This window comes from Neoarius graeffei, chromosome 1 (assembly GCF_027579695.1).
Source record: "Neoarius graeffei isolate fNeoGra1 chromosome 1, fNeoGra1.pri, whole genome shotgun sequence".
Taxonomy (NCBI): domain Eukaryota; kingdom Metazoa; phylum Chordata; class Actinopteri; order Siluriformes; family Ariidae; genus Neoarius; species Neoarius graeffei.
In genome coordinates, this window is record NC_083569.1 from 44,188,244 (window position 1) to 44,209,319 (window position 21,076).

Here is a 21,076-nt window from a genome sequence, read left to right on the forward strand (position 1 = left end):
AACGATGTTGATTCCTTTTTCTGTAAGGAATCAACATCATTGTGTAAGTTTTGTAGATGTGAAAATAACTTTGTGATATTTATTTACTTGTACTGTTATTTCTAAATTAAAAAAGCATTAATTTAGAGATCATGGAGTTTGATGGCACACAAAGGCAGTGTACTAATGTCAAATAGTTCACACATGAACAGCAAACGAATACAAACGGTAAGTACATGAACCTACTTTTGTAAGATTTTGCATATTATATTAATCATATCCATCTGTCGACACTATTTCCAACACACAAGCGTTTAGGGTTTAATTTATTTTATCATTAATATTGTTTAAGCCCAGCTTATCAGTTCGGAGGACACATGAGAGCACATTATTTGCTTTGTTGTTACCTTTTGGAATTTCAATTGTCTTTGTCAGAGGGCCCGTTTCATGTTCAACAGTGCAGGTGAAAGTGTTTTTGCTGGCTTTGTCTTCGTCTACGATGAGCATGCTGGTTATTTGGACTCCTCCAGTACTTTCTCTTTGCTCCAGCTTCTCATTACCAGTCAAGTCCACGTTTCCTGCTTCCCACTTGAATTTCACCAGGTCTGGGAACATTTCTCTCGCCTGGCACAGTAGAACAGACTTTCCTGATTGTGGCCTCGACATTGGATACACCTCCACTTTAGGCGCTTGAGCCTGCTGAGGTGTACTGTTATCTTTAGAGGACATGAAATTATTTTGATTAGTGAAAAATCAATAAAGACAACAAGATAATTGCTATTTTTAGATTTATTTGAGTCAGTTGGCTAATCATGTAGAATTGGGAATTATTTCGGTTTACATAAAAGATGAAACATTATTCTAATGAGCACAGTGAAAAGGGTCAGGATATTTATATAAAACAGGGACATCAAACATCTGGTCCTCTAGGAGCACAGCACAGCACTGAATGTAGAATTTGCAGTTTACCCCACGCTAACCCATCTAATTCAACTCATATAGTAATTAGTAATTCACTAAAGGAAATGGCATGTTAAAAAATAAGCTGCACTAATCAGTTACATACACTGACACTTTTTTACAGAGCCCTGGAAGGGATAATGGTGGGGGATAAAAAAAATGTAGTTTCCTGAAATCTTGCAAAGATTTTCACTTAGGTCAGTGTACTTCTGGGTTAATTCAGCAACATGCCATAAACACTGTGTAATGCAGTGAACTAAGGGGCAGGGTTTTTTCTTCATGCTTTAGAAAGTGGGTAAGGCAAGACACACAGCTTACAGTATTAAAGCTTATCTGACAAACAGTTTATCATTTGGACAAAGTACTTCTGGATTAGTTCAGCAAAATGGAAACCATATCAATGGACAACACACACCCATACATTTTTTTTTCAACCATGTCCCTTCCGTAGCTCCGTTCTACTTTATATTTGAGGTCAATCTCAAAATAAAATCCTACAGCACTCTCGCATGGGTGTGTGCACTCCATTGTTGCTGAACTGACGCAGACATACATTCACCTAAGTGAAAGGGATCTCACAAAAATACATCTCTTTTCAGCCTTCCATACTATTTAAATATTTACTGAATTTTAAAAAATGACAAAACGTCGAACATTACTTGTCATGCAGTTATCTCAGATGTTTTTGTTATCTTATTAACATCATCTTATTTGTCATCTGAGTAAAATTTAAAAAAAAAATCCCGTGTGTACCTGTAATAAGTCTAATTGTTAAAATTAATAATGTCTTCATAATATTAAAATTATAATAATTATTTTCAACTATTAATTAATAAATATGAATGTTGGCAGGTTTATGTATCCATTCATTATCTGTAACCGCTTATCCTGTGCAGGGTCACAGGCAAGCTGGAGCCGATACACCCTGGACAAGTCGCCAGATCATTGCAGGACTGACACATAGAGACAAACAACCATTCACACCTACGGTCAATTTAGAGTCACCAGTTAACCTAACCTGCATGTCTTTGGACTGTGGGGGAAACCGGAGCACCCGGAGGAAACCCACGCGGACACGGGGAGAACATGCAAACTCCGCACAGAAAGGCCCTCGCCGGCCACGGGGCTCAAACCCAGAACCTTCTTGCTGTGAGGTGACAGTGCTAACCACTAGACCACCGTGCCACCCCAAGTTTATGTATTGTTAACTCAGTTATGATCGTATATCTTGAATGTGGTGGTAAGTCTTTTTTATTGATTCACCCAAACAATTGATAAATGTTAATTGCTATTGAAAGTGATCATTTTTAACACCATCAACTGCAAACTTTTAAAAGATATTCATGATTTATTTATTAATGTATTTATTATTTTTCAGTAAATTTGTACAGGCCCACTTTATTCTTGGGGTCTGCAATGAGATCGAACTTAACTTTTTGGTGACGTTAAATGTCATGTTAATCATTAACAATAAGCTATAATAGTGGAGCTCACTGCGTGCAAAGTGTTTGGAGCGAAGCTCCATAATTAAGAGAATATGGTAATGCCTTGACCTGAAATTGATAACTTTTTTGATCATACAATGTCCATACATACCGTACACACGAACCACCCAACCATAAGTGCATGGCAACATATCTCAAACACTTCACCACTAGAGAACGAAATTTGGGTTTTTATCCAGCACTTATTTTTGATTTGCTTTTTAAAAAAATAATGTGGGATTATTTACAAACACGTCTTACAGAAAATATTCACAACAGTTTCATATATGACTAGTTAAAGCAGTTTTAATAGTCCACTAGCTTGTTGGACAATTGACCGTCGTAACCAAACAAAAGTTTGACATATCAAGTTTGCAGCTTGAACCTTTGGAGCTCATACGTTGCATTCAGCCTAGGAGTATGTTCTCCAGTAGGTTTTTTCAGACAATATTTGATCTTAACTATACAGTAATGCTATAAAGTGAAAGCGCTGGTTCACTGCTGTCCACCAGGCACCCAGCAGAGTCACACCATAATAAATGTTGTGGTGTTGTTTCTGGAGCATGGCATACAGTGTCAAAGAAAGGAATAAATATGTATCTTAAATGTGATGTGTATCTCATTATTGGTATCACTGTCACAAGACAATGCAACAATTTACTGACGTGAAATACACGACACTATACAATTTGATGGTTCATATGCTGTAATATTATTCTGTTCAGGTTGATTTTGTGCCCTTGCAAACATTTTGCTCATACACTCATCAGGAACTACACGTTTAGGCAGTGATATATATATATATATATATATATATATATATATATATATATATATATATATATATATATATATATATAAATAAAATCACTCCATCCTCAGAAGCACTCTGCCTGAAGCTGATGAAAGACTTTTGTTTGAAACATGCTGTTTTACTGGAAACTTTGTGTACTGTACTGAACTATTGCCACTTCTACCTACATGCATATGCATATTTGAATATAATATTAATATAATAATTATATGAATATCTCAGTATCATAAGTAAATGTATTCATTGAAAACTACACTATGATAATGACTTGAATGTATCTGATTAACCCAATCGATGGATCAATGTTAATTATTATTGGGGAAAAATTCATTTCAACCACAATCAATTAAAACTTTTTAAAAATATATTCCTTGAACCAAGATCAGTACTTGCATAATATAGCAGTGTGCATCTTCTGAGTGTCCTGCCAAATAAGAGTTATTTCTTTCTTTCTTAATTCATTCCTTTTTTGTGTTCAAAGGTCAACTTTAGGCCTGAGATCTGTAATGGAGTCTGACTTAACTTTTTACTCCATGATGTTACTCCACAAGCATAAAAAAAGTTGTACTGGATTCGCATTTTGGATCAGGATACTTATAGGACATCAGGTCATCAAGGGGAACAATAAAGAATTCAGTTTATGTCATTATGACCCATTTAATTCAACTCATACAGTAAATGGTAATTAATTGGCAAAACTGCCAAGATAAATAGTGTGTATTAAACAAAGAACTGCACCACATCTGTATACATACAACTACCTGAGATATTTCTGTTATCTTATTTTCTAAAAATAATAATTCTTGTCAAGATTGCAACTGCAGTCCAGAGTGTTATTTGATGAGTATCTTACAACAACATTTCACCAGCATTTTCACTGCAACATTGCAGTGAAGTATATGACTATAGGCTACAACTATTGGCTATTTTGACCAGTTGGAGTGCTCTGAGAAACACCCATGGTTTAAGTCTAATAAAACGTCTATTTAGTCAGACAGTATTTACAAGATTACTTCCTTTGCAGTATTTTTTTTACACTTCTGTTTATATTTTACTGTTTTCTATTCTACTCTGATTTTACAGTTTTATTGTTGAACCTGAAGGCACTCAGTAAAGTTTTATAAACACTTGTGTTTCTAATTCATTTTGGACATTTTATCAGCTCAGTAGACAGAAAAGAAACTGTAAAATGTGCTCATACCGGTGACGGTTAGCAGAGTTCCAGATCCAAACACTTTGTCTAACACTGTGACTCAGACTACACCAAATACTTCTAAACAACTAAATATACAAACAAGCTGTACTTTTAAAAAAATAAATATTCTCTATATTCTGAGAACAGATCCTACTTTTATTCACTAATTAGAAATATTGACGATGCCAAAAACAAGGCGTCATTTGTCTACCATATGGTTAATAGAATGGTGAGACGATTTTGCTTTAAGTGCTCAAAATTTTGGAATGGACTGGGAAGGAACAATGGTACCAGTATAACCAGTATCTGTGACTACTGTGCATGTTAATCGCTTTAATGCTCTTAAATGTCTAAGTGTGTCTTTAAAAGGTATTTTGTGCTACACTGTACAATATTCACTGATAAAGTTTTTAGTGCTAAAAACAGATTTGTTGGGACATGTTGTGTATTAGTGAAAGTAAGACTAGTGAAAAAAGCATTTAGTCAGACATTATTTAAAACATTGATTCCTCTCCAGTTATATATATTTCCTAAGCTTGTCTTGCCTTCATTCATTTTGGACATTTTTTTATGTTCATCAACAAAAACAAAACTGCAAAATGGCTTCATACCAGTCACCATAAGGCGAGATCAAGATCCAAATACTCTGTAGTAGTAAGCATATCCAGAGTATACAGTGAGACACTGTGACATAAAGTACATCCAATCCCCACTTCTAAACAATTTGACATCTAATTTGACAATTTCTTTACCGAATATATCACTATAGGCTACAGCTATAGGGTATTTTGACCAGTTGGAATGCTCTGAGAAACACCCACGGTTTAATTATCTTAAAATTGAAGCATATAAAAACTCTTTAAATGTTTCTTCACATGTAGTTTGTGTTGCAGTGTTTACTATTGATTGCATGAAGTGTTTATGTATTTTATATTTATGTACTGGAAGTATTTATGCTCAGAAATATTTACATGTGGACGTGTGTATTTCTAAGTCTAATAAAATGTCTATTTAGTCAGACAGTATTTAGAACATTGCTTCTTTTGCAGTAATTTTTTTATACTTCTGTTTTTATTTTACCGTTGTCTATTCTACTCTTATTTTACAGTTTTATTGTTGAACCTGAAGGCACTCAGTAAAGTTTTATAAACACTTGTGTTTCTAATTCATTTTGGACATTTTATCAGCTCAGTAGACAGAAAAGAAACTGTAAAATGTGCTCATACCGGTGACGGTTAGCAGAGTTCCAGATCCAAACACTTTGTAGTCTAACACTGTGACTCAGACTACACCAAATACTTCTAAACAACTAAACATACAAACAAGCTTTATTTTTTAAAAATAAATATTCTCTGTGTCCTGAGAACAGAGCCTACTTTTATTCACTAATTAGAAATATTTAAGATGCCAAAACAAGGTGTCATTTGTCTACCATATGGTTAATAGAATGGTGAGACGATTTTGCAAAATTTGGAATGCACTGGGAAGGAACTATGGTACCAGTATAAACAGTATCTGTGACTACTGTGCATGTTAAGCGCTTTAATGCTCGTATGTGTTAATCATATACATGTTCTTAGTCTAAGTGTGTCTCTAAAAGGTATTTTGTGCTACACTGTACAATATTCACTGATAAAGTTTTTAGTGCTAAAAACAGATTTGTTGGGACATGTTGTGTATTAGTGAAAGTAAGACTAGTGAAAAAAGCATTTAGTCAGACATTATTTAAAACATTGATTTCTCTCCAGTTATATATATATTTCCTAAGCTTGTCTTGCCTTCATCCAGTTTGGACATTTTTTTATGTTAGTTGACAAAAACAAAACTGCAAAATGGCTTCATACCAGTCACCATAAGGCGAGATTCAGATCCAAATACTCTGTAGTCGTCAGTGTATCCAGAGTATAAAATGTATACAATGAGACACTGTGACATAAACTACATCCAATCCCTACTTCTAAACATTTTGACATCTAATCTGACAATTACTTTACCAAATATATTACTATAGGCTACAGCTATAGGCTATTTTGACCAGTTGGAATGATCTGAGAAACACCCATGGTTTAATGTTCTGCACGTGTAGTTTGTGTTGCAGTGTTTACTATTGACTGCATGAAGTGTTTATGTAATTTATATTTATGTATTGAAAGTATTTATGCTTAGAAAGATTTACATGTGGACATGTGTATTTCTAAGTCTAATAAAATGTCTATTTAGTCAGACAGTATTTAGAACATTGCTTCCTTTGCAATCATTTTTATACTTCTGTTTTTATTTTACCGTTTTCTATTCTACTCTGATTTTACAGTTTTATTGTTGAACCTGAAGGCACTCAGTAAAGTTTTATAAACACTTGTGTTTCTAATTCATTTTGGACATTTTACCAGCTCAGTAGACAGAAAAGAAACTGTAAAATGTGCTCATACCGGTGACGGTTAGCAGAGTTCCAGATCCAAACACTTTGTAGCTGTAGCTCCCTCACACTGTGACTCAGACTACACCAAATACTTCTAAACAACTAAACATACAAACAAGCTTTATTTTTTTAAAATAAATATTCTCTATGTTCTGAGAACAGATCCTACTTTTATTCACTAATTAGAAATATTGAAGATGCCAAAAACAAGGTGTCATTTGTCTACCATATGGTTAATAGAATGGTGAGACGATTTTGCTTTAAGTGCTCAAAATTTTGGAATGCACTGGGAAGGAACAATGGTACCAGTATCTGTGACTACTGTACATGTTAAGTGCTTTAATGCTCGTATTTGTTAATCATATACATGTTCTTTGTCTAAGTGTGTCTTTAAAAGGTATTTTGTGCTACACTGTACAATATTCACTGATAAAATTTTTAGTGCTAAAAAGGATTTGTTGGGACATGTTGTGTATTAGTGAAAGTAAGACTAGTGAAAAAACTATTTAGTCAGACATTAGTTAAAACATTGATTCCTCTCCAGTTATATATATTTCCTAAGCTTGTCTTGCCGTCATTCATTTTGGACATTTTTTTATGTTAGTCGACAAAAACAAAACTGCAAAATGGCTTCATACCAGTCACCATAAGGCAAGATTCAGATCCAAATACTCTGTAGTCGTCAGTGTATCCAGAGTATAAAATGTATACAGTGAGACACTGTGACATAAACTACATCCAATCCCTACTTCTAAACATTTTGACATCTAATTTGACAGTTTCTTTACCAAATATATCACTATAGGCTACAGCTATAGGCTATTTTGACCAGTTGGAATGCTCTGAGAAACACCCATGGTTTAATGCTCTTCACATGTAGTTTGTGTTGCAGTGTTTACTATTGATTGCATGAAGTGTTTATGTATTTTATATTTATGTACTGGAAGTATTTATGTTCAGAAAGATTTACATGTGGACGTGTATATTTCTAAGTCTAATAAAATGTCTATTTATCAGACATTACTTACAACATTATTTCTTTTGCAGTCATTTTTTATACTTCTGTTTTTATTTTACCGTTTTCTATTCTACTCTGATTTTACAGTTTTATTGTTGAACCTGAAGGCACTCAGTAAAGTTTTATAAACACTTGTGTTTCTAATTCATTTTGGACATTTTATCAGCTCAGTAGACAGAAAAGAAACTGTAAAATGTGCTCATACCGGTGACGGTTAGCAGAGTTCCAGATCCAAACACTTTGTAGCTGTATCCCCCTCACACTGTGACTCAGACTACACCAAATACTTCTAAACAACTAAACATACAAACAAGCTGTACTATTAAAAAATATTCTGTGTATTCTGAGAACAGATCCTACTTTTATTCACTAATTAGAAATATTGAAGATGCCAAAAACAAGGTGTCATTGGTCTACCATATGGTTAATAGAATGGTGAGACGATTTTGCTTTAAGTGCTCAAAATTTTGGAATGGACTGGGAAGGAACAATGGTACCAGTATAACCAGTATCTGTGACTACTGTGCATGTTAAGCGCTTTAATGCTCTTAAATGTCTAAGTGTGTCTTTCAAAGGTATTTTGTGCTACACTGTACAATATTCACTGATAAAGTTTTTAGTGCTAAAAACAGATTTATTTGGACATGTTGTGTATTAGTGAAAGTAAGACTAGTGAAAAAAGCATTTAGTCAGACAATAGTTAAAACATTGAGTCCTCTCCAATTATATATATTTCCTAAGCTTCTCTTGCCGTCATTCATTTTGGACCTTTTTTATGTTAGTTGACAAAAACAAAACTGCAAAATGGCTTCATACCAGTCACCATAAGGCGAGATTCAGATCCAAATACTCTGTAGTCGTCAGTGTATCCAGAGTATAAAATGTATACAGTGAGACACTGTGACATAAACTACATCCAATCCCTACTTCTAAACATTTTGACATCTAATTTGACAATTACTTTACCAAATATATCACTATAGGCTACAGCTATAGGCTATTTTGACCAGTTGGAATGCTCTGAGAAACACCCATGGTTTAATGTTCTGCACGTGTAGTTTGTGTTGCAGTGTTTACTATTGATTGCATGAAGTGTTTATGTATTTTATATTTATGTACTGGAAGTATTTATGCTTAGAAAGATTTACATGTGAACGTGTGCATTTCTAAGTCTAATAAAATGTCAGACAGTATTTACAACATTACTTCCTTTGCAGTCGTTTTTTATACTTCTGTTTTTATTTTACCGTTTTCTATTCTACTCTGATTTTACAGTTTTATTGTTGAACCTGAAGGCACTCAGTAAAGTTTTATAAACACTTGTGTTTCTAATTCATTTTGGACATTTTATCAGCTCAGTAAAGAAACTGTAAAATGTGCTCATACCGGGGACAGTTAGCAGAGTTCCAGATCCAAACACTTTGTAGTAGTCTCCCCCTCACACTGTGACTCAGACTACACCAAATACTTCTAAACAACTAAATATACAAACAAGCTGTACTTTAAAAAAAAATAAATATTCTCTATGTTCTGAGAACAGATCCTACTTTTATTCACTAATTAGAAATATTGAAGATGCCAAAAACAAGGCATCATTTGTCTACCATATGGTTAATAGAATGGTGAGACGATTTTGCTTTAAGTGCTCAAAATTTTGGAATGCACTGGGAAGGAACAATGGTACCAGTATAACCAGTATCTGTGACTACTGTGCATGTTAAGTGCTTTAATGCTCTTAAATGTTCACCATATACATATTTTTTATGTGTGTCTTGAACATGTATTTTGTGTGACACTGTACAATATTCACTGTTAAAGTTTTTAGTGCTGAAAAACGATTTGTTTGGACATGTTTTGTATTAGTGAAAGTAATACGAGTGAAAAAACTATTTAGTCAGACATTATTTAAAACATTGATTCCTCTCCAGTTATATTTTTTCATTCTAAGCTTGTCTTACCTGAATTCATTTTGGACATTTTTTTATGTTAGTAGACAAAAACAAAACTGCAAAATGCACTCATACCAGTCACGATAAGTCGAGTTCCAGATCCAAATACTTTGTAGTAGTAAGTGTACCCAGCAACACACTCTGATATAAACTACATCAAATACCTATCTATAAATAATTTGACATCTAATTTGACAATTTCTTTAATAATCTTTATTTTCTGAGATCAGATGCTAAGAAATATTAAAGACAAATACTCATTTATATACCATGTGATTAAGGTTATGATGAGATATTGTTATAAATTTGCTTTAAAGCTTCAAAATGCTTCCAGGATAATACACAAAAAATCATTTTCTTACCTGTTACATAAAGTTTTGTTCCTGAACTGAAAACCTTCACCCAGTCTCCCACAGCATGATGTCCAATGACAAAATATTACTTCATTGACATAATGCAAGAAATAGTCCTTAAAATTCATTTTAAATATTCCAATTAAAAATGTTTTATAGAGGAACCATGCCAGTGTGAGTTTTAGCATGAAATATGACATAATGATCTGAGGTGAGTAACAGATGTTTTTCTCTTGATTGTGCAAGTCAAATTCAAATGAAGATATTTAAATAAATGATTCATGATCTTACCAGTAGGGGCTAAAACAGTTGGTACATTTCTATCAAATTTACACCCCATTGATGTTAATAATATGCACATATAACTTTCTCATCTCATCTCATTTTCTGTAGCCACTTTATCCTGTTCTACAGGGTCGCAGGCAAGCTGGAGTCTATCCCAGCTGACTACGGGCGAAAGGCGGGGTACACCCTGGACAAGTCGCCAAGTCATCACAGGGCTGACACATAGACACAGACAACCATTCACACTCACATTCACACCTACGCTCAATTTAGAGTCACCGGTTAACCTAACCTGCATGTCTTTGGACTGTGGGGGAAACCGGAGCACCCGGAGGAAACCCACACGGACATGGGGAGAACATGCAAACTCCGCACAAAAAGGCCCTCGCCGGCCATGGGGCTCGAACCCGGACCTTCTTGCTGTGAGGCGACAGCGCTAACCACTACACCGCTGGGCCGCCCCCCCCAGTGGTTGTTTTTCACCAAAATAACAGATTTTTATTTTCATCATTTAATTTTATGAAGTTCACATCACAACATCCTATTAGTATAGATAATCATATGGGGCCTAGTAAAATTAAGGATTAATTTCACGAGTGATTTTGAAGTTTTGAAAACTTTGAAATCACGAGTGAAATTGATCCTTAATTTTACGAGGAACCATACGATTACTGGTTTATAATATATAGGGCCAAATTCATACTTCGGAAGCCATTCAAGTTCACAACCTTTGCCATTCACGTTTTCTGAACCAATCAGGGCGCAAGACTATCTTGCACGTTTGAATCAGTTTCTAAAGCATCTTTCATCATGACACGGTGACATGATACAAGGATTTTGAAAGTGGTTTACAAAGTTTAGCCATTTTGTTCATTTCTGTCAAATTATTTGAAATAAGTGAAAAAATAGCATATTTTAAGTATTTTGGATACATTATGTGCTAACACCAAAAGTGGCTTAGCATGACAAGGGAGTAGGCTACTATAGTGCAAAAACTATTAGAATGCCATTTCCACCACAGAATGAGTTGTGGTGGAAATTACAGACTGCGGTGGAAATGACAACTGTAGTTTATATCTTATTTTAGTTGAGTTTTGTTTAGTTTAGTTTAGTTTATAATGGCAAGTCAAATCAAAGTCTTTATTGGCAAATACACAGTTATACAAGTTAACCCCATCATGCAATTCTTGGTTTTACACTAAAATATTTATAGTCTATAGGAGAAGCAGGTTTTACAATAAATAACACACACACACACACACACACACACATTATATATATATATATATATATATATATATATATATATATATATATATATATATATGGCAGCCATTTCATTCCAGTGACTGTGCTGGAATTCCACCACAAGCACACTTCATTTTACTTAATGAGATACTGATTAGGTGATCACCTGAACCACATCTTATTTAACAAAGAAAAATATAAAAAACACTGCTGTGGTCATCATTATCCTCTTGCAATAGGACCAGTTTGGATGGCAAAAATAGTGCTAGTTGTACCGTAAACTTAATTGGAACACAAAATACCTATTCCTCATGCCAAATGAGTTAAAAAGAAAAGTTTTGAGTGAGAAAAAGAAGGGCTCAATTCTGTCTTTCCTGACAGAGGGATACAGTGAGCATCAGCACCCTCTTCTTCCACAGCCATGGCTTTATAATGTTTGCAGAATGTGACTTTGCATTGTCTTGTTGAAATAGCCCTACAATGACAGACCCTGGCTTTTGGACTTGTTGCTGGCAACAGTCTGGATGGTCCATTTTTTCTTTGGTCTGGAGTACACAGTGTCCAATACTTCCAAAAAGAACTGGAATACTGATTCATCTGACCACAATACAAGTTTCCACTGTGTGATGGTCCATCCCATATGCCCCTGACATAGGTGGTGCCAGGGAGGGTCTTGGGAGTCCTGCAGCGACCCCTAGAATATTCATAGCACCCCCAAAACAGTTCTGTTGTTTATTTTAATTTTTAATGTGTGAAAACTATAATCTATATTTTGAATAATAAATAAACACATTAATAAAGCAAAATGCTTATTTTTAGACTAAAAAGCATAATGTAAACACAGGTGATCTGATTCAGCAATGGGCGCAATACTTATTGAACTTTTGACCTTTCACGTCCTGTTAACCAGAGCACTTTTTTTTAAAGTTAGCATTAGTGATATCATAATGGATCGTGTTTTACTTAATAAATGTCCACATCTGGAGACTCAGACATATTGTATTGTTAAGAAGATGTTTAATGGTAACTGAATGGTTTTGTTTTCCTCTGTTGCCAATGATAAATTTAATGCATTTGGTGGTTAAGGCACAAATTCTGACTCCTTATAGTTATCTCTATGCAATGCACATTCATTTTACATTCGGTCTATGGAGCAAAGTACTGTTGATTCATTAGACGAGGTGATGGTAATTTACAGCATGAGTTTGTGATCTCAGAATCTGGGGCTGAAATATGCATAAACGTCTGTGTCTGATGTTTATTGCTTGTGTGCAAGCTCTGGCCATGGTATAATTGTGCAAAAATTTATATTCAGATGTGTGTTTACGTTGGCTGGCTTGTGAACCATACTGTACATCTATATCTAGTGAACTAAGTATCTCACCTTGTGTTTAACATAGAATGTCACTGTAACTGTCATAGAGTATGTAGGCTACTGCATATGTGTGTGTGAGTGTACAGTATGTGTCGGTGGTGTTGCAAAAGAAATTAGAGGGGCACTTGGGGAGTGCAGACCTCTGCCAAGGCCAAATGCAACAATGTTAGTGAAAGAAAATCTAAATTCATCGAGTCGCCCTGCGAGCAGGATCTGCTCCAAAATTTAATGGGTTCTTTCATGGGCTATGCTACACCTTTCCACCAAGTTTTATGAAAATTGGGCCAGTAGTTTTTGCATAATCCTGTTTACAAACAAACAAACAAACAAAACCTGAAACCATAACCTCCTTGGTGGTGGTAATTAAACTGTGGCAACCAGCACATTAATGGGAAACCTTACATTTTACAGCATCCTCACTGAAAAGTTAAGCAACCCCATAGCGCTGGCAAAAGAAAATTTCTGATGCTGCCCCTGGTCCCTGAGCCCAGAAAAGTTGATGGTGCTTTTGGAAACAGTTAATATTAAGGCTTCCTTTTTGCACAGTAAGGTTTTAACTGGTATTTGTGGATGTAACTCCATTTGGACGTGCTTGACAAAGGATTACCAATGTAATCCTGAGCCCATGTGGTTAAATCAGTTATACTGTACATGATTGATGTTTCTTGTTGCAGTGCCATCTGAAAGATCGGAGATTGCGGGTGTTCAGCTTAGGCTTGTGCCCTTGCCCTTTACACAGCGAAATTCCTCGATTCCTTGAATCATTTAATGGTCTTATGCACCATAGAGGGTGAAATATCCAAATCCCTTCAAATCTTCATTTGAAGAACATTGTTTTTAAACATTTCAATCTTTTTAAAAAATTTTTTTACGCATTTGTTGACAAACTGGAACTCCTTGGACCATCTTTGCTCCTCAAAGACTAGGCCTTTCCTGGATACTGTTTTTGTACAACCCCGATTCCAAAAAAGTTGGGACAAAGTACAAATTGTAAATAAAAATGGAATGCAATAATTTACAAATCTCAAAAACTGATATTGTATTCACAATAGAACATAGACAACATATCAAATGTCGAAAGTGAGACATTTTGAAATTCCATGCCAAATATTGGCTCATTTGAAATTTCATGACAGCAGCACATCTCAAAAAAGTTGGGACAGGGGCAATAAGGCTGCTGGGCCATAGAAGGTTCACGCTGCACGCTGCATGCTGCACGCTGCACGCTACACGCGTGTAAAGAAAAGTGGACAAACGTAGCATGACTTGCTCTGGGCCATAGAACGGCGTTCACGTTGCACGCTGCACGCTGCACACTTCACGCGTGAAGCATGAAATGAACATGCACACTTTTTTCTAGGCGTGAAGACGGAAATTCCAGTCAATGCATGCGGTCACCGCCGCGCCAGCCAATCAGAACGGGTCTAGGGAGATAACGCTATGCTTTCAGGGGAAAACTTCAGAAAAAATATAATTGAATGGTATAATTGAAAAATAGTTCTTCATCGGGATTGTCAAGCAGATTATAGAATGTTCGGTGAAATTCACCACGGGTTTCTCTCAGAAGGAAGTGTTCTCGGCTCCAAATTCTGTTCCTTTTTCTCTTCCTCTGTCTCAGTAAAAGCAGAATGAGGCAATCGTCGTCATCCGAAGAGTCCATATTGTTGGTTACTCGGTCAAAGTAGAACAGACGCAACACGTGAACATCCAAGCATGAAGTTTAATGGCCCAGGGTCCGGTTCTTCACGTGAACGTGTAGCGTGCAGCGTGCAACATGCAGCGTGCAGCGTGAACCTTCTATGGCCCAGCAGCCTAAGAGGCTGGAAAAGTTAAAGGTACAAAAAAGGAACAGCTGGAGGACCAAATTGCAACTCATTAGGTCAATTGGCAATAAGTCATTAACATGACTGGGTATAAAAAGAGCATCTTGGAGTGGCAGTGGCTCTCAGAAGTAAAGATGGGAAGAGGATCACCAATCCCCCTAATTCTGCGCTGACATATAGTGGAGCAATATCAGAAAGGAGTTCGACAGTGTAAAATTGCAAAGAGTTTGAACATGTCATCATCTACAGTGCATAATATCATCAAAAGATTCAGAGAATCTGGAAGAATCTCTGTGCGTAAGGGTCAAGGCCGGAAAACCATACTGGGTGCCTGTGATCTTTGGGCCCTTAGACGGCACTGCATCACATACAGGCATGCTTCTGTATTGGAAATCACAAAATGGGCTCAGGAATATTTCCAGAGAACATTATCTGTGAACACAATTCACCATGCCATTCGCCGTTGCCAGCTAAAACTCTAGAGTTCAAAGAAGAAGCCGTATCTAAACATGATCCAGAAGCGCAGACATCTTCTCTGGGCCAAGGCTCATTTAAAATGGACTGTGGCAAAGTGGAAAACTGTTCTGTGGTCAGACAAATCAAAATTTGAAGTTCTTTATGGAAATCAGGGACTCCGTGTCATTCAGACTAAAGAGGAGAAGGACGACCCAAGTTGTTATCAGCGCTCAGTTCAGAAGCCTGCATCTCTGATGCTATGGGGTTGCATTAGTGCATGTGGCATGGGCAGCTTACACATCTGGAAAGGCACCATCAATGCTGAACGGTATATCCAGGTTCTAGAGCAACGTATGCTCCCATCCAGACGACGTCTCTTTCAGGGAAGACCTTGCATTTTCCAACATGACAATGCCAAACCACATACTGCATCAATTACAGCATCATGGCTGCGTAGAAGAAGGGTCCGGGTACTGAACTGGCCAGACTGCAGTCTAGATCTTTCACCCATAGAAAACATTTGGCGCATCATAAAACGGAAGATATGACAAAAAAGACCTAAGACAGTTGAGCAACTAGAATCCTACATTAGACAAGAATGGGTTAACATTCCTATCCCTAAACTTGAGCAACTTGTCTCCTCAGTCCCCAGACGTTTACAGACTGTTGTAAAGAGAAAAGGGGATGTCTCACAGTGGTAAACATGGCCTTGTCCCAACTTTTTTGAGATGTGTTGTTGTCATGAAATTCAAAATCACCTAATTTTTCTCTTTAAATGATACATTTTCTCAGTTTAAACATTTGATATGTCATCTATGTTCTATTCTGAATAAAATATGGAATTTTGAAACTTCCACATCATTGCATTCTGTTTTTATTTACAATTTGTACTTTGTCCCAACTTTTTTGGAATCAGGGTTGTACCAAATCATGATTCCAATCACTTGCTGACATCAACTGTTTCAAATCACGTCATTATTTAATTGTTTTACCTCTTTACTATCCCTCATAACTTTTTTTTTGGAATGTGTTGCAGGCCTGAAATGCAGGAATGGATGTATATTAACAAATGAAATGAAGTTGACCAGACAAAACATGAAATATCTTGGGTTCGTACTGTCTGGGTTATAACGTTATATCTTGGGTTATAATGTTCCATTTTGAGGGAAAGTAAAATCATGTAGGGTTTTTTGTTCTCATGACTCATCCTGTTTTTTAAAACCACCGCACATACAAATAAGAGCTCATCAGTGCACCTCTCTCTCTCTCTCTCCCTCTCTCACTCACACACACACACACACACACACACACACACACACACACACACACACACACACACACCAACCACACACCCCATACGGCAGTTAACAGCTTATCAGTTCAACAAACACTGAGCTCTATTTCCAGGAAACTCTCTCACCTACAGTGCATGCAAATCCACTACACTTTTACCGTATACCACCACATTTTCCACCGTAAGCACATAACCAATGATGTTTTGTCCTCATAATTAAATTAGTGTACACCAACCATGAGGTTGACTGTAGGGTCTTCTTTATTATTTATTATAAATCTATATGCAGCATATATCGGGGCTCTAACTAGGCCTTTTCAGCATATCGGACTGATACGCAATGTTTCCTTACCGCTACGCCCACAATATTGCCGATGCACTTGTAAAAGTTGCTGCTACGCTAATAAAAAGACTTATCAATCTTGAAAACATGGTCTTTTGTTTAATTTTCTCTTGTTATCTCCACATGGCATGCTGTCATGCAAATGTTGTACATTCGGACATACTCCACTCCCCGTCCACGTATGTGCCCAGTGCATAGCTGCCCAAGTAGTTCCATGTGGAGATCGTCACTGATCATGCTAGTCCAGTTTACCTCCTTCCTTATGCTGTGTTCATGCTAAAGTGCCATCCATGTTAAGAAGCGCTTACGCGCCATGCATGTAACACGTGCCCGTCCCCAAGTTAGATCTGGATAGTCATGTATTGTAATTGAATGGCTAAAGCTAAAAATAAAGCTGAAACTAGAGCCCTGCACTCAAATTTTGAAAGCTCATTGCGGGCGGGACCGGAAGCAGCGCGGGCGGGAGCGCACATATGCGGCGCGGGCGGGAGCGGTGATAAGCTGCAGTCCAGCTAACTAAAAACATGTTTGAAATAAAATTGATAAATTATTAAATTATGCCTATCATATATAACTTGTGCTGGATATTTTATTTGGCATTAATAAAAACATTTTAAGATGCTTAAATTTGCAGACAGAGTCAGGTGGGGTTTACATTAGACCGTATCAGCGGATCATCAGATTAATGTTTTTAAAACAATTAGTATGCACACAGCAACGCCAATACACGATTTGCGTGCACAAAGCAACGCCAATACACGGATACGCTCGGCTCCGCAGGCATCCTGCGCTCCAAATCACTCTGCCCTGAACAGCGAGTGCCCTCTGGAGGGTGCACACTCCGGCCCTGCGCAGCTCACAGAGCGCACAAGTGGAGCGCATGAGCAGTGATTTGGGACTGAGCCGCTGTGTGTGTGATCTCAGTGCATATCGGGCATGCGCGTCACTCACCACTTGCAAGTGGAAGGATGGCAAGCCTAAAGACAATCATAACTACACAATGGGCAGTATTTGCATCAGTATTTGCAGTATTTTCATACTTTTATACTCTTTAATGAAAGGTGATACAAGGCGGAAGTCCGCGCTGTTTTTCAGCAGTCGCGTCACATGACCAATGCCAGCGAATCAGGAAGGTGGATGTCACAGTGACATTGTCCAATGACGACGCCAGCTAGAGCTCAGCACAGCGTATCTGCGTATTCTCAATGTTTACACAGCACCGGACCAGACACGATCTGGATTGAATACGTGGACCCTGGCGGATTCCCGTTTCCAGGCGTTTTAATGTAAACGGACAGTGCATCCGCGAAGAAAACGAGACAGATACAGTCTAATGTAAACTTAGCCTCAGATTGCCAGATTGAGTGAGGAATGGCATCTTAAATTTGCCATTGATCACCCTAACAGGAAATCCTTTGATCACTTTAATGACTCGCCGTTCACACCCAGCTACCAAGAGAACCATGAGTGAAGTGATTTACTGCTTGAGTTAGTCTACAACTCTAATCAGAGAGACAGGTTACACAGTGACGGTAGGCTTGACTCAATGCTATCCCAGAAATCCTTCCTGTAATATGCAAATTTGGCTATCCAATCAGAGGCGGCCAAATTTGCATATTACAGGAAGGATTTCTGGGATAGCATTGAGTCAAGCCTACCGTAACTGTGTAACCTGTCTCTCTGATTAGAGTTGTTCACTCATGGTTCTCTTGCTAGCTCTGCTTTGCAATAAAAAAAAAAAAAACAGCATTGGTACAAAGCAAGCCCATTCACTTTTTTATGCTGATCAGAGAATTACTATGGTTTCTCATATGACAAAAATGTGTGATTCGCTATTAAATATTTTAATCGCTTGACAGCACTAATTATTTTTATTAGAGACACTACATGCTGAATTCAGAAACAAGGTAAATAATAACAAAAGTGAACGTGAGCTGTAGATATTTATGCTCAAATCCACTCAAAGTAGGGGGCGGGACACCATCACGCTGTGTCAAGACAAGAACTTTCCTGAGAAATAACGCGAACGCCTGCATCATGCGGGATTTGCGGGCGGGAGCGGGACAAAATATGGCGGGCGGGAGCGGGACTGAAAATCATAATTCTTTGCAGGCGCGGGCGGGAGTGGGACTGCACAATGCGGGCGCGAGCGGGAGTGGGACTGAAAAATCCGACCCGTGCAGACCTCTAGCTGAAGCTGGTTGTTTTATTCTTATTCCATAAATGTGTCACCAATATAGTTGAATATTAATTATAATAAGTCTTCAATCAAAAACAATCACCGCAACTTTTGGCAAAAAAAACTCATTAATATTACCAAAAAAGAGTGACTTTCAGGGAGGTCTGCAAGTGCCAGGAAATGCACTAGAATGCATCTCCGAGCATGTAGAACCTGTGAGCTTTCAGGGGTCTAAGGCGGCCCCCAAACCCCTGGCCGCTATGACTGGTGCCACTACGCTGATATTTTGGTCGAGTTAGAACCATGATATATAGCAGTATAGTATATTTAAAACTAGTATTTCATAGATTACATCTCTGTTAGATGTCTGATCTGCTTTGTGTAGTCTATTCTAAGTATGTACAGCATAGCACATTTCCTTTCTGTTAGGTTTTTAAATGAAAACATGCTGAATTTGTACTTCTTTCTTCACTGGACACATTTGGTATGCAAAAGGTTTTAAAAAGGCCCATGCTTTTAATAGCAAAAAAAAAAGGACAAATATTGTAACCACTGAATTTAGCAAATTATGTACATTCATTTCCTTCTCTCTGATAATGTTTCACGTGGAAGAAATAAACACTGACCTGAGGGTGTTCCTCCAGTCTGGAATATACTTTAAATCTGTTGTCTTTGATTGAGAATCTTTTTGAGGCAAAGGGATTGTGTTGCCCTTATAAAAAAGAAGTTTATTCAAGTGTGCTTGTAGTATACTTCTTTTAAACTAAAAATAAGAGAGTATACTTTCAGTTTACTTTTTATTTACTTATCAGAGATCTCATCTCATCTCATTATCTGTAGCCACTCCATCCTTTTCTACAGGGTCGCAGGCAAGCTGGAGCCTATCCCAGCTGACTATGGGCGAAAGGCGGGGGTACACCCTGGACAAGTCGCCAGGTCATCACAGGGCTGACACATAGACACAGACAACCATTCACACTCACATTCACACCTACGGTCAATTTAGAGTCACCAGTTAACCTAACCTGCATATCTTTGGACTGTGGGGGAAACCGGAGCACCCAGAGGAAATCCACGCGGACACGGGGAGAACATGCAAACTCCGCACAGAAAGGCCCTCGCCGGCCACGGGGCTCGAACCCGGACCTTCTTGCTGTGAGGCGACAGCGCTAACCACTACACCACCGTGCCGCCCCTTATCAGAGATGTACTTTATTAAATTATACATAAGTATACTTGACTTATACTGAAAAGCATATGGAAAAGTCTAAGTATATTAAGCTTATACTTAAACTTTTGATCAAGATATATTTAACAAAAGTGTAATAAAGTATTGAAATATTTGTACCTTATGTTTAAGTGAACTTGTTCCATAGTTGTGCTTATCCTTTTGATAGTAGCCTATAAAATACTACTTTTCACACATATTGGCTTCTTTGTGATATACGGCAGCATGTTTTTAATCCCATCTTTTAAACCTACATGTACCATAAGTTTGTGGTCAGCTCTGGGGTGGAATACTAATAGTATATTTCCAATATGTGATAAAGTATACTTTTGTAAACTAAAAACTGGACTAGAAGTGTGTAATGAGTAAACCAATAGTATATTTCCAGTATACTATGAAGTATACTTTAGTAAACTAAAAAGTGGACTAGAAGTATAAAACAAGTAAACTCATAGTATATTTCCAGTATACTATGAAGTACGCTTTTGTAAACTAAAGAGTGGACTACAAGTATAGAACTAGTGAACTATTAGTATATAAGTTTACTTGTGGTATACTTGCAGTACAAAATAAAAAATACTAGTTGGAAACTCAAAGTTTACTTCTCTTAGACTTAAAGTATACTTTTTATAAACTAAAAGTGGGTTAATTTAGTCCCAAGAAGTATTAGATTA

The 21,076-nt window shown here is 37.0% G+C and overlaps 1 protein-coding gene across 1 annotated transcript in view; it reads right to left on the reverse strand.

The window, feature by feature from the left end:
- Positions 1-21,076, reverse strand: part of LOC132893336 (uncharacterized) — a 100,364-nt gene that overhangs the window by 1,087 nt on the left and 78,201 nt on the right. Inside the window, exons 3-4 of the mRNA XM_060932368.1 lie at positions 10,181-10,229; positions 387-695 (exon numbers count right to left, since the gene is read on the reverse strand). Coding sequence (XP_060788351.1) covers positions 387-695; positions 10,181-10,229 — 358 coding nt within the window. The remainder of the gene's footprint in view (positions 1-386; positions 696-10,180; positions 10,230-21,076) is intronic.